Genomic DNA, 14,485 nt, shown 5'->3' on the forward strand with positions numbered 1-14,485 from the left:
TATGTCTATATGTGTGTAATAAAACATCTACAGAGCACTAAGTGTGTCGAATTCCTTTTTGGTAGGTTGAGATAAACACGTAACTGGCAACCCAAGTCAGTCAGCGACGCGTGCATGCATGCAGTATTGTGCAGGAGCAGTAGACTCCCCGCAGGGATCCCCAGGGTTACAGACTGCTGTTTAGATGGTTTGCTGAAAGGAGTAACTTGGTGAACGGTGCTTCAAACACTCTGTGATCATCTTGCAAGGGTCTCAGGGCACTATTTACGATACAATGGAGGAAGAATTTAAAGACATCGATTCGTCCGGGAGATGGCAAAACCTTTACAATGTAAGTCGGGACACTGGGCCTCTCGTGTTTCTATGACAATCGGTTGCTAACTTACTCCGCTAGCTAGCTAATTTGATAGCTAGCCAGTTAGACACCTTACCCATTATTTGGTTACTTTTATCCTTATATGCGACTCATTTAATGGTGTTAACCTGCGGACTTCACCATATTGTGTAGAGGCTGTATAGAGTGCACTTGGTGAAGACGAATGAGAAACTAGCAGTCCGCGCTAATAACGTTAGTCGTTGACTTCCGTAGCTAGAAAACGTGCAGCGACTCGGTCTTCATAGTTGAGCTCTGCTAGCAGACGTCAGCCGCACTTTCTGAGAACTCATCAGGACTTCCAGAGAAAAACGCATGCGTTTTACCACTAGCTGTCCCAGGAGAGCGCAGCTTTGAGTTTATAGTATTTCTGTTCCGGTTTAACTTTGTGACCCTGTAATATGTAACTTGGACATAGTTAACTACTAACAGGAGGATAACATGTAACTGGAGATGTTTGTGTCTAACAGTTACCCTATTTGGGAGTTACTGAGAAACACACAGAGAACTACTTAACATACACCTCATACACTGTAAACAACCACTTTTTTTATTACAGGATATAAATTTTGTCATAGATGGTAGATAATTTATCCTGGGCTTCTAGACGGAAATTATATTTTGTAGTTGACTGAGAAGTAATTTCAAACCAGAAACGGTTTCTTGGTCAGTAACTAACACTGACCTTAGTTTTACCGACAACTAAAGAAATGGTGTACAACTATTCAGATTGATTTCCGTATTGCATTACTGTGACATTGTATTGTATTGCACTGTATTGATTTTCTTGTTTACTTCAGTGTTGATTAAATTGTTCTGGTCTTTATCAAATTTATAATTTCAGTGTATTCTTTAGCTACTTTTATTTTTATTGGTAAAATAGTTTATTTATCATTAAAAGAAAGAGGAAACTTATTATCCACCAGAGGCTAAGTTGGAGACCATCTTTGGCTGCACTCTGTACATGCAGTCTTCATAGTTTATGTGGTAAAGATTACAGCACACAACAACATAATACAGTACTGGAGACATGACAATAACATCAAAGCAGAGTAGCACATGTCATTTCTAGATGACAGTTCCAGTGACTCTGACACTAAAGACAAACTGTGTTAAAGATTGTTTACTGTCATGTGTGGCATCTTCACACTATGCTGTCAGTATTACCGGGTACCACTTAAGTCAGACATTAGGTGTATATCATATATATATATATATATGCACTGGTTGCTCCCACAGTGTTTCTTCCATTGCTGTTGTTGCCAAAATCTAATCTAATGTATTCTCTTTCCATGTGGCTTTTTGCCCTCAACAGGAGATCCGTAACCAAGCCAATGAATATCCTTACAAAGTGGCCAAACTTCCAGCAAATCGGAATTTGAACCGCTACAGAGATGTCAGCCCATGTGAGTCCTATGACAAATAAGGTTATTAGTATAAAACCGTTTCATTGCAAAGGACGTCTCTGTGATTTGTATGATCTCTTGTCTCTTGGTTTCAGATGATCACAGTCGAGTAAAACTTGAAAACTCTGAAAATGACTACATCAATGCAAGTTTAGTCATGGTGGAAGAAGCCCAAAGAGCATACATTCTTTCTCAGGTACAGTGTAGTACAAGCATGGTTTTGTGAGCTTTTGATGAAGTCACAATGTTTTTTTCGTTATTTTGTTCTATGCACAATTCATTTCCTTGCTTTCACAGGGGCCTTTGAGAAATACCTGTGGTCATTTCTGGCTGATGATTTGGGAGCAGTGTTCCAAAGCTGTTATAATGCTCAACAGAGTCATTGAAAAGGGATCTGTGAGTACACTTAAACACCTGCTGATCATTGATTTCTTAAGTCCCTGTCCCTCCCACCATCTCCTCCCTGTTGTCTGTTATTATCTTATTCTGGTTATCTGTTGCTCTTCTGTTAACATACCATAACAAGAGTGCTTCGTCATTACACGTAATCTTGTCTGAAGTTGTCTGAAGTTGTCTCTTATATAGTTTTTCCACAAAAAGTTAAATAGCCATGTTCAAAATCTCTTAAAATGAATTCTACTCCTCCCTCTTAAAAAAGCCAGGAAACGAGATAGGTTCAAACATATATATATTTGTGATGTCTTAAAATTCTACTCAAGTGTCAAACTGGGATTTAAGTTCAACTCAGAGAAAGAGCAAGCTCTTTATTATTTATCGAGCAAGGGCCACCATGCACAAAATCATTGATCTCAAAGTGAGAAATTATTTATTTATTATTTATGCCAGACTATTAGCTAATTTTCATGTGCTGCCCCAAGGCAGGTACATGCAATCACCAAATCCTGTAACATCCACTTACATACAACACTGTTAGATGAATGGGCAGCAAACTCTGTACGTGCAGAGTTGAAAGTGTCCCAAAACTAAAACGTTCTAAAACTTTACACTCCCATACAGTGTCATTAGGGTTGAGAGCTAAAGTCAGTTAAACCTTTTGCAAATCTTTATGGGCGCCTCCTGTTTATGACTTGTGCAAACAAGCTGCCAAGTCCTATGGAGTGCAGTAACAGTACTATTGCCTATAATGACTCAGAGGACAAGTATCATAATTCTGCATAGCACATTCTTTACGTTGGTAGCCGTCCTTCTTGGTAAAAAATGATTCACTGAATCCAATGACTGCCTCATTAAAGATACCCATTTGTGTTTTTATCCTGCAAGACTTCAGTCAGCTCATCTTTCAAAGGACTCAAAGCACCTGGTTCCCCATCCAAGACTAAGTCAATTTCTTTTTTGTTGTAACAGGAAAAGTGTGCACAGTATTGGCCCACCACTGAGGAGCAGCAGTTGTCTTTCACAGACACAGGGTTTGTTGTCAGGCTACTTTCTGAGCATGACCAATCCTATTACACAATCCGAGTCCTACAACTGCAGAACACAATGGTGAGCACAAGAGGCAGACTATTAGATCATGGCCTTTCTTTTTTAAAATGCAACATGGTTCAATTGCAGAGATTTTATATTAGGATGTGAAAACTTCTGTGTGTCTCAATCAGGAAATTTGCAGTCTGTTATTATAACACATTCTTCCCATTGCTTATGCTGTGATGCTTCTTACAGACTTAATCTTCAGGCAAGCTAGTTGTTGTAAATATTATTCAGCCTGTCTAAACTTGTGTTATCTTAGGTGGTTTGAAAGTCTGGTTGGAAAATTCAGAATGCAAATCTAAATGTAAAGAGATTGTAGATGCTGTGAATTCATTGGCTGTTACATGTTTTCATAGTGACAAATCAGCCTGTCACATGTTTTCTGTTGTAGACGGGGGAGTCAAGGGAGATCTACCACTTTCACTACACCACATGGCCTGACTTTGGTGTCCCAGAGTCTCCTGCCTCCTTCCTCAACTTCCTCTTCAAGGTTCGGGAGTCGGGCTCCTTGGGACCAGAGCATGGGCCCTCAGTGGTGCACTGCAGCGCTGGGATTGGACGCTCAGGCACCTTCGCCTTAGTGGACACTTGCCTGGTCCTGGTGAGAACAGGGAGGGCCAGTGTCAACAAAGGCAGTCATTGCTGAAGGGAAATGTTACTTAATGATTATGTTCACAACTAAGAATTACAACATTAAGCAAGAGACTCAAGTTATGGCAAGAGTGTGAGATGAGATGTCGTGATTATGCTTGGTGACGGCTGCAAAGGCAAACATTGCAACATGCTGATATGGTTAAGCACAAAAGGAATTTTTACATTTCACTCAATAACTGGGAAAATGGGTTGACTGACGCAGAGAATTATGAAAATACTGTATGTTATTGTGTTGGCCCAAACTTTTAATCACACTTGACTTGTTTGACTTGTGACTGACATTTGTTTCCACAAGGGAACAGTCTTCCTCCATGGCATGGTTTTGAACAGAAGGTAGGGCAATGTGTGCAAGAATTATGCAATTTAAAACTGAAAGAGTTGCCACATGTACAATTTTAAACTCATTTTGAAAGGGATCTCTGAAAAGAGCAGTTTGGAGCTCTTTCAGCTAACACTGATCCAAGCCTGTTACCTTTAAATTTCCATGACAAATAAAGGGAATTTTGTCAGGGATGCAGGCGTTCAGAAATACAGAGTACCGACTGAAGAATTGAGTTTACAGTTCTAGGTAGGATTTGTTAAGAAAACGTCAGTAGAATAAGCAGTTGGGTCATTTTTCTGTAATGAGGCCCCTGCTCTGACGGGGATCCTGGAGGAAGTGATAGGACAATTGCACGCAAACACACCTGAATGGAGAACTGTACAGTTCTCATTTCCTTATTTCCCAATCGGCTTCTTATTGTGACACACAAATTTCTACCAAAAGTTATGGTTATTTTTCATGAGAATTTTCTGTATTTCCCTGTGCTTCTCTTTTTACTGGTTTGAAGTGGACGGGCTTTGCTTAGAAAAAACGTAATGTCGCGTTTCTTTTTCCACCGGTCACAATTGTGCAACATTTGAATCAGAATCTGATGACAGCTGGGGGGAGGTTGTTGGGTAACTGTCTCTCAAATCTGATCAAACTACACCCCCACAGTCCTGAAGAAACAGATTAGCTGGGTTTTACTCAGATCCACTCTATAGCCTTTGGACTGTGTCCTGATCACTTCTCAGGTATCATGATCCCTGTGAACACGTGAAAACATCAAACAGGAACCCTGAACTTTGCAAATGCTGTGCAAATGTGATAAATGTGAAAAGTAATGTTTTTCATTACTTAGTGAGAACCCAAGCTTACCTGCCGAGCCTTTTCATATCATAAACATGTCAATCTGTTTTTCAGATGGACAGGAGGACGGACCCGTCATCAGTGGACATACAGAAGGTGCTACTGGACATGAGGGATTATCGTATGGGCCTGATCCAGACCCCCGACCAGCTCCGCTTCTCCTACATGGCTGTGATCGAAGGAGCCAAGCTCACCCTGACGGACAACTCAGTAGCACAGGTAATTCAGTCGCAAGACTGGGGAGTAAGGTTCAGGCTCATGTTGAGATGATAATCATCTTGTTGGTGAACTCCAACAACTTGTTGGGCATTGTTGCAGTTTCAAGGTTGGGGTTTTCATTAAAAATCACTATCAGGAGCAGATAGAGGTTTAAGGTCTCAGAAAGGAATACTGATACCTTGAAAGTGCAGCAGTTCCTCTGTCCTCTTTTTGAATTACTCTATCTCACAGCAGTACACGCTGTCGTACATGATCCAGAGCATCCCACACATGGCCAGTATCAGGCTGCAAAATAAGATGATGGTGGCTGATAGAATGGCATGACAACAGTCCTCGGGATCTCATCACAGTATCTCTACATTCAAAGTTCCATCAAAAAATGTACCCGTGGTTGCTGTACTGACATTACATCATTCTTGCTGTCTGGGATCTGTCAGTTCAGAGTAAACCAGGATTCATCTGTGAAGAGACCAGGTGCTAACGAAGATGACCATTTTCCCACTTGAATCAGTTGTGCAACACTGAACTGCAGTTGTGAGGATGACAAGCATGCAGATGAGCCTCCCTGAGACGTTTCTGACAGTTCATGCAGAAAATTTTTGTTGCAAACCAACTGTAGCTTCAGCTGTCTGGGTGGCCTGTCTCAGACAGCGGAGCAGGTGAAGAAGTCCAATGAGGAGGTCCTGGGCTGGTATGGTTTCATGTGGTCTGCGGTTATGAGGCTGGTTGGATGTACATCCAAATTCTCTGAAACGACATTGGAGACGGCTTATGGTAGTAAAATGAACATTCAGTGTACTGACAACAGCTCTGGTGGACATTCCTGCTGAACTCTCCCTCAAAGCTTTCAGTCTGTGGCATTGTGTTGTGTGATGAAACTGCACATTATAGAGTGGATTTTTTTTATTTGACCAGCTCAAAGCACACCTGCGCAATAATCATGTTGTTTAATCAGTATATTCATATGCTGTTATGTCAGCTGGATGGATCTTGGCAAAGGAGAAGTGATCACTAACACAAATTTTGACAAATTTGTGCTTAAAAATCTGAGGAATAAGAGTTTTGTGAGCCTAAAAAAATCTTCAATCCTTTAATTCAGCTTGTGAAGAATGGAAGCAAAAACAAAAGTGTTGTATTTATATTTTTGGTCAGTGACGAACCTTTTCCTCACTGTATGCTGTGGTCTGTTCCTGGCCTGTTCAGCAGCTGATTCAAACCAGATAGTGATGAATGTGCCAAGAACAGACCGGATGATTGCGGATCAACAGCTCCTAAAGCAGGTTGAACTTTCTGAGCTGGTACAAAGAGTATATCCTCTGCTGGGCTTTTTGGTGATTGCGTTGATGTTGGATGCTAACTTGAGATCCTGAGACATTGTGGATACCAGGAACCTGAAGGCTTCCATAGCAGGCACAGTGTTGCTTAGCCCCTCTCATAGGTTTTGATACTTGCATGACATATGTAGATAAGCCTTTTTCACAACAGACATGTTGACTTGTCCTAGAGAGAAAAGACTGCTGTCTTTTCATTTTAATTTTAGTCCCAAAAAAGCAGCTGTGTGATCTGATTGTTGGGGGGGGGGAATTTGAGGAAGGCCACCTAAAGTACAAGTTAAAAAAAAAAAAAAACTCAAATGGTTGCCAAAGTTATCAAGTTATGCAAAAAGTATCTTCACTGTAAGTGTTACAAGCTATTTTAACAAGCTGCGTTTTCATTTGCCTGAGTTTTAGTCAAAGTTAAAATGTATAAACACAAAAGTAGTCCTCACTGTTAGCAAGTAAGTGGAGTAAACATACCTTTTTTGTGTTTCTCTGTGTCTTCTCCCCTTTAGCAAAACAAGCAGAGAGTGATATCCAGAGATGACTTGGAGCCGGACCTGCCTCCTCCACCACCTCCACCCAGACCTGGCCTCAACGACAGCAGGCCCAACGGTCAGCCAGGAGCCTGCCAGGAGTCACAGTCCATCTCAGGAGACTACATGCTGGCAAGAGAGCCAGACAGCCAAGACAACAAGATGGCAGAGAACCCTGGACAGTAAGTAACAGGACTTCTTAAAGTCAGTTTGGGCAGTTTCATTCTGTACTCCCCATTGTGAATTGCTCATTTTAATGCTTTTGTTTATATCAGGGCACTAAAATGTCACGTAGACATTACTTCTGGAGAGCTCAAAGAAATTCATCTTTACCCCCCCCTTCTCCTTCCTGCAGTTTTTTTTGTCATTCTTATGTATTTTTTAATACTCTGGCAAATCAGTAACACTGTGCGTGAGATTTATGGAATTTGCACACTGTTGTTTGCTGACTACTTACTTTAACTGACTCTTATTTCAGTGTCAAAAAGCGACACCGTGAGGAGAGGATAGCCAGCACCTCGCAGAAGGTCCAGCAGATGAAACAGAGACTCACCGACTCGGAGATGAAACGAGAGAAGTGGCAGTACTGGAGACCCATTCTGCTCAACGTCGGTGCTGGGGCAGCTTTGGCTGTCGGCCTGCTGGTGTGCTGGATGTACTCCCAGTGAAACATTTTGGGTCACCTCAAACTGACTCCTATTTTGCACCAGTACCTGGGATTAGGTACTAACTAGGATTTAGATGGTAATATGTGCATAGCTGAGGGTATTTATTTCTTAAGGTCAAAAAACGGCAGCGCTAGATCAAATGACTGTGTGTATATTTTTCATGTAAGATCTTAACAAAAATAGTAACATCTCAGGATCTTGGTGCCAGCACGATGATTCAATTTCCTTTCCTCCTTGTCACTGTTGATGAATGTACTGTATCATAGCAAATTACTTTGAAAGAAACTTACTAAAGGTGCAGTACAAAGCAAAAAAAAAAAAAAAAAAAAAAAGGAAAAAGAAAAAAAAAATCTGACAGGTTTGTTTTTGCATTCTTTCTTTATAATGTTCAGATGTGTGTTGCTCATCTGTGGACACATTTTACATTTCAAAATGACTTATGTGGACTGTCCATCCTACCATGGCTATGTAGGTAGACTAAGGAGCCTAGAGGTCAGCTATTTTTAAACATGTTTTTCTGTACTAAAAATTTGCATTTCATGCATGCATATAGAGGTTTTCCAGAGCACCACTTGTTCTTCCATTCATATTCAGCAGGGAATCCCAAAATGGCCAGATATATATTTTTGTGTGACTGGACACTTCATGGGAAGCTGCCTTGCTGATGTTTAAGACTCTGCTAGAATGTTAACCTTTTACTTTCTGTTATATGAGCATGTATTTCATAGGTTTTGGTTGGATTATACGAGCTGTCGGGTCCCTCACTGCTTAGTTCGTGTATTCACCCACTGGATGGGTTTATGTGTTTATTTTCAGGTTATCCCACTGTTGTATTTGAGGAAACCAAAGCAAAGCTGTCTGTTTTTTGAAGGTAACAGCCATACAAGCTGTTGAATGATGAAACCTTGTACTCCCATTACGTGGAATGTATTTTTTGTTGGACGTAACTGACACCTGTATTACAAAGTCATAGTAGTTTTGCATTGTGTGTGACTTTCTTGATTTGAAACCATAGTGTCACTGAATTAGTTTTCAATTGACTGGGAACAGTGTAAAGCTATAATAGTGCAATTTAGAAGTTGGAGCAGAGCACCTTGGATAAAAATCCAGTTAGGAGAGAGTGATAGCATATGCATCTCTTTACCTCTAACCTGTTTTGTTTGCTGGTTGAGATAGCTTTTAATGTGCCTTGAAGTGAATTGTATTGAAAAATTTGTGCTCCAAAGTTTCTGTGCACAGTCAGGATGGATCAAGGTTTATGTGAGCTGTTGTGTCCCACTTTACATTAGTAACACGTTAGCATTGCACTGACTGGTTTTTAGTAACTGCAGGTGTGACACAGTTAGGTTTATAAGAGTTGATTGCACACCAGATGTCATTAGCATGTGCTGACTGCTGAGATGAAATGATTGGCTAGTTGCCACTGTTGGATATGGTTTTAACTCAGCTGTCATTTAACCCAGAGATAGGAGATACGTGCCACCATAACATTCCATTCATTCTTGTTTTCCACAAAAGATTTCAGGGGAGTTTTTCACACTGCTCAGTTGCAGCGAGAATATGACTGATGGTGTTTTGAAAAAAAAAAGAGCAAACAAAAACATGAAATACATATAAAAATAAAACAAATACATTTTTTTAACCAAACCCTGTTTGTGTCATTATGTTTTTCCTTTAACTCAGGGTCAGTAAAGCAGCTGTACAGTGGCTGCCCATAGCTCTCCCCCTCCCAGATTCAGTTTTGCTGTGTTCTAGTCATAATTTCTCTCTGACCATGAGCTAAATCAATGCCAGCCTGGAGGCCTCTCATCGTGGGTTCCGGGAATTGATTCAGTATTTCAAGAAGAGGTCTTCCTCATATTGACTGCTGTAGTAATTTCATTTTCTCGTCTATGGGATGGCATTGGCGTGTTTGGACAAGGAAGAACCGCATTTGTTCAGAGCTATCCATTTAAAATAACGCAGGTTCTTTCAAGTATTAGACACAGAGTAACCATATAACTGCTATTTATTAATGGCATCATTTGCAGCAATTGCTGTTTCTAAACTCACCATGAAGCGATTCTGGAGAAATAGTTGATTGTTGAGTCGCATTCCCCTTTCATGAAATCTGCGCCATACCAAATCACACCAACCCAAAACGTCGGCATTTGAGGCATCTGGGGATAAAACTCAGCAATCACTTAACTTTCTTCCAAATTCGACAAACACGGCAAAATAATGAAAAAAAAAAAGAAAGAAAATACAGGGAGAAGAGAGGGATTATTTTTGTGTAAATATACACATTGCTTTTTAAGGATGTTCCTGCATTATATGGTTTAAGTAAATAATGAGAATAAAAATATCTAAATGTTCCATATAAAAGGTTTCATTTGGTTTAAAACAGGCCCAGCAAAATAAACTACAATTCGGACTACAAAAAGGTCCTTAAGTTGTTGTCGCTGAGAATGACGAGTTAGGGCAACCAGTACAAACCCTGAGTAAAATGACAAATATTTCTCAAGTTAAAATTAAAACAACTAAAATTAAGGGCCATTGAATTATGTATATTTGAAATTCATTCAGTGCGTATTTTTGTTCTAAGACAGAACTGTACAAAACTCAACAATTTTGACCACAGTACTTCATCAGGCATCATAGGAGCCGCGTTCCCGCTTGGTTTTCCGCCACAGTTTAAACTGGGAGCTGTGGCTGGTTGTGACATCGACGACAAATGTTTACAATGATTAAATATTTCTCCAACAAGGAAGCTGCAGTTGTTTATCGTTCCTGATAGTACTCTATAACTAACGAAGTTCGCTGTTTTGGTTCAAAATTGGCCCGTGGATATCAACTACAATGTCCCTGCCTCCAGAGAAAGCTTCTGAGCTGAAGCAAATTATTCACAACCATCTGCTCAAGGTGAGCAAACGACATAGGCTTTTATTTCTGCATCTTTATGCTTTATTAAACAATGTCTTTTTGTGTGCTGTAATTCTTAAAACACGCGATATAGCAGTTGAGCACATATGTTCTTGAAGAGAGATTAATACGCCGACCGCCATTCAAAAATATAAATGAATGGCAACTTGCTTATTGACAAAAGTGCACACGTGATAAATCATGTTTTGAGATCGAGCACCATTTAACTTCGTCTTTTATTAAGATCTGCTGTATTAAATATGTTGTGTTATATATGTAGTCTGTTGTTATTTCCACACTAGGGCGTTTTATTTAACTGCTATCCGTATAAGCTTTTCTCTAGTAACTGGTTGACTATGGTACCACTAGGTTTGTGTTCACAAGCTTTTCATGTATAATGTATATATTGTATACACTATATATACTGAGCAATCTAAAGAAAAGCTTATTATACAGAAAGAATATTCTATTTTGATCCTACTTTTGCACAAACAAAATAAATATATATCTACAGATAACATGGGTGGGAAATTTTCAGTGTCAGGTGTACTTGTGCAACTCTGACAACATAGTTTTGCCAAATAATTTTGCTTTGGATACCTCGTTATAAGTCTACTGTTATTTGAAAAGAATTTCTGGGGGTGTTGATTCTGTCTTTTCTGGTTATCAGATGGATATTCAGGGGAGGATCCGAGAGGTGCTGGCTGAGACTGTGAGGGACGAACAAGGTCCAGCACATCGACCTCTGTCTGAGGCGGATTTCCTACATGCTCTGCAGCGCAGGGGAATCATAGAAGATGTGATGAAGGACCTACACTTTACTCAGGTTGGCCATCACTTGTCCTAACTGAATGTAAATCATTTTCTTGAATAATTTCTGTGCTTAAATATTAATTTGATCCCAGATGCTGATAACAATTCCTCCATTGTATGAGGAATATGAATTCAGTCATCTGCTGACTGTTTGACACTTCTGTCATGTTGGTCTGCTTTGGTAGGAAGTACCCACAGAAACAGCATCTCCTCCAAAGCCTGTTTCTCACTCTGTTGAGAAGAACATTACTCATCTGGAAAAAGGTAACAAATATTTTTTACAAACCCAAATAAACCAGTATCTTTCACTCAAGTAATTCTGGTTAATTTTTTAACTGAAGCCAATCTTTCCATTCTCTCAGCCAATATTGACCCATCCAGACGGTCCCTGTATCTCCAAGTGCTTGGTGGTAAGGCCTTTCTTGAGCACCTCCAGGAGCCAGAGCCTTTACCTGGTCAGGTGTGTTCTACATTTACACTCTACCTTCACTTCCGCAACCAGAGGTTTCGCTCTAAGCCAGTGCCCTGTGCCTGCGAACCTGACCTGAAGGAGGGCTTCCTTTTAGAAATTCACAGAGATGGCTTAGGTACGTGTAAATTAGCGCTGCTTATGTCAGTCGGGGTAGTTCTGACTCGCATTTTGTTCTTACTCCATGTGGCTTAATAGTCATTAATTGATTGTATTATTGATGCAAAGTTTGTGATTTTGCTATTAATTTTGATGCTGCAGGAGAAGGCAGTAAAATGGCAGATGGGACAGCCATGCTTTCTATATGCGACCCCGTTCACTTGGTGCTGATCAGGACGGACACTTCCAGTGAGACGACGTTGGTCTCGTCCTACTTCCTGGACTGGAGGACAGTACTCAGCTCACCCAGCGGGAAGACCTGCTTTGCTGTGGAGCTGATGGGAGTTGGTGAGGAAGAGTGATTCTGCTGCAGTGAATACGCTGTGGTGTTCTCACAGAGTTATTAATGCATTCATTTTTTAAAGGTAATATCTCTGTGGCTAAGAATGAAGACTGATGAATGCAGTTCATTTGTTGAGTATAGCAGTAATTTATTATGTCATGCACATATATACGAAAGTGCCACACAAACACACAAGATGCGATAAGAAAAATACTGTTGCAACCTAAACACGTCCATGATTGTCACATATTTAAACTCACTGTGTATGTGTTCATATAACATGTGTCTATCATCCTGCAGTCTCTTTAAGCATTTATGTTTTTCTGCAGTCAAAATGTATTTTTTTATTTACATGGTTAAAACTGTTATGTTGTAAAACATTAGATCCTAACCTTTTTGGCTGGTGACCCCAAAACATGTCGAATTATGTAGCATTTTCAAAAGAAATAAGCAAAGACAAGAGAAAAGTCATTAAAGAAAAAAGCTAAATTTGATTAGCAATAGTCCCTCCGGTCCTATAAATGATCTCCTGACTCAGTGAAGGAGAACCACTGCTGTAAAATATTAACAGTTATATCCATGTACTAATAGTAAATTAACAAGCACAGGCTGGGGAACTCTTTTTATTTGTCTCTTCCAAGCTCTAAGCGATGTAGCAGCAGCAGCTTTTGGTGACGTGTGTGCGTTTCTCAACAGGAAGTGAATGTAAAGTCTCAGCTGGTGTTTTGACCGTTAGTCTGGAGCTCTACCCTCCTCTCACAGAGACTCTGAGCGCTGACATCATCACCACTCAGGTCGGCATAATGGAGTCTCTTTATGTCTCTGTGTTTATTCATCTGCTGAATTACCCATGAATAAAGAACCGCTGTGAGCTAACAGACGATCATTAACAGAATTAATGCTGTTAAGAATCAATCAGAGTCGACACAAAGCCAGCACTCTGAAAGGAACATCAGAGATCTGTATTTAATAAAAGATGTCATTGTGTGTTTCTCGTTCAGCAATCGCTGGAGAAGCAGAGGACTGCAGAGAAGGAGAGACTTTTCTTGGTTTATGCCAAACAATGGTGGAGGGAGTTCCTCGAGATACGCCCGTCACACCAGTCCAAAATGGTGAAGATCTTTGCACAGGTTTGTCTAAACTCACATGTTGTGGGGCAGAAAAAGTAAACTAATCAGCAACAATAGACCTGTGGAGTTGGCAGCAGACTGAATGCACATGCAGTTCCTCAGAACAGCTTAATTCATTTGCTGTTTTCTACACGTAAACTAGCTAAGTGTGTTAGTGTTTCAGAGAGAGGACTTCTCGTCTTTATAACCATGTTAGGAATTACTGAATCCTGAATCATGGTTCCAAGTTGTCCCGTTACGTCTGGATGCGCTTCTTCCCCTCTGCAGGATGAGAATGGTGTCAACAGGCCGGTGTGTTCGTACGTGCGAGTCCTCCGGGCGGGCCGGCTGCTAGAGAGCCCTCGGCAGGCAGCCCGCTTCGTCAGCCTGCTAGCCCACGAGAGGGCCCCGGTGGTGGGAGGAGGAGGAGGGGGCAAGCAGGAGCAGTGGTGCACATTGATGGCCTTCCTGTGTAGAGGGAAGGTGAGTCAGAACTGACCAGCTTCTTGATAACCACAGCAGGGATGTTTAGCTTTTCACAGTAAAGTTCCTGTCAAGTGCTAAAAGTTTCATTAGCCCTTCTCAGTGGAAATAATATCATAATCATATCATAAGTTTGTCACTTGACTATCTGAAATGAACTCTGGCCCTCTGTTTACTATGGAATCTTGTAAAAGAGAAATCTCTGCTGGCAGTGTGCTCCAAACTCTTCTCTCCATCGCTGACTCACATTTCCACCGTCATCTTCCTGTAACAACTCACTTCTCACAAGATCTCAGAGGAAGACCTCTCCCTGAGAGAATTATGTTTCCAGTTAAACAAAAATGACTTTCCTCTTTAACATAAATAGGATCTAATAGGATCAAATAATGAAGTGATGACATTCTAATCCAAAAGGTCAAGCGTCAGCTTCACTGTGC

At 40.6% G+C, this 14,485-nt stretch overlaps 2 protein-coding genes across 3 annotated transcripts in view; both read left to right on the plus strand.

Annotated features, from left to right (window-relative positions):
* The first annotated feature begins 99 nt into the window (after positions 1-99).
* ptpn2a (protein tyrosine phosphatase non-receptor type 2a) lies at positions 100-9,478 on the plus strand. Its single transcript, XM_046398982.1, has 9 exons — positions 100-331; positions 1,689-1,779; positions 1,875-1,975; positions 2,077-2,175; positions 3,145-3,282; positions 3,659-3,868; positions 5,147-5,311; positions 7,143-7,345; positions 7,642-9,478. Exons 1-9 carry the CDS (start codon positions 275-277, stop codon positions 7,829-7,831), a joined length of 1,254 nt encoding a protein of 417 aa, XP_046254938.1. The 5' UTR covers positions 100-274; the 3' UTR covers positions 7,832-9,478.
* Positions 9,479-10,470: 992 nt separating this feature from the next.
* cep76 (centrosomal protein 76) overlaps positions 10,471-14,485 on the plus strand; it is a 44,478-nt gene continuing 40,463 nt past the window's right edge. Inside the window, exons 1-8 of one of the 2 annotated variants that reach the window (XM_046398979.1) lie at positions 10,471-10,732; positions 11,403-11,558; positions 11,731-11,809; positions 11,908-12,132; positions 12,276-12,461; positions 13,153-13,250; positions 13,458-13,586; positions 13,854-14,048. In XM_046398979.1, coding sequence (XP_046254935.1) covers positions 10,670-10,732; positions 11,403-11,558; positions 11,731-11,809; positions 11,908-12,132; positions 12,276-12,461; positions 13,153-13,250; positions 13,458-13,586; positions 13,854-14,048 — 1,131 coding nt within the window. In that variant the 5' untranslated portion in view covers positions 10,471-10,669. The remainder of the gene's footprint in view (positions 10,733-11,402; positions 11,559-11,730; positions 11,810-11,907; positions 12,133-12,275; positions 12,462-13,152; positions 13,251-13,457; positions 13,587-13,853; positions 14,049-14,485) is intronic. The other variant, XM_046398981.1, reaches the window with a different exon arrangement.

The sequence above is a fragment of the Scatophagus argus genome, chromosome 9, assembly GCF_020382885.2.
Source record: "Scatophagus argus isolate fScaArg1 chromosome 9, fScaArg1.pri, whole genome shotgun sequence".
Taxonomy (NCBI): Eukaryota; Metazoa; Chordata; class Actinopteri; family Scatophagidae; genus Scatophagus; species Scatophagus argus.

Bases quoted from the DNA above. Each gene is read 5' to 3' on its own strand.
- ptpn2a (XM_046398982.1), top strand. From the start codon at position 275: ATGGAGGAAGAATTTAAAGACATCGATTCGTCCGGGAGATGGCAAAAC. The intron at 1,780-1,874 runs GTGAGTCCTATG...TCTTGGTTTCAG, and splicing joins CTACAGAGATGTCAGCCCAT to ATGATCACAGTCGAGTAAAA. The intron at 2,176-3,144 runs GTGAGTACACTT...TTGTTGTAACAG, and splicing joins GAGTCATTGAAAAGGGATCT to GAAAAGTGTGCACAGTATTG.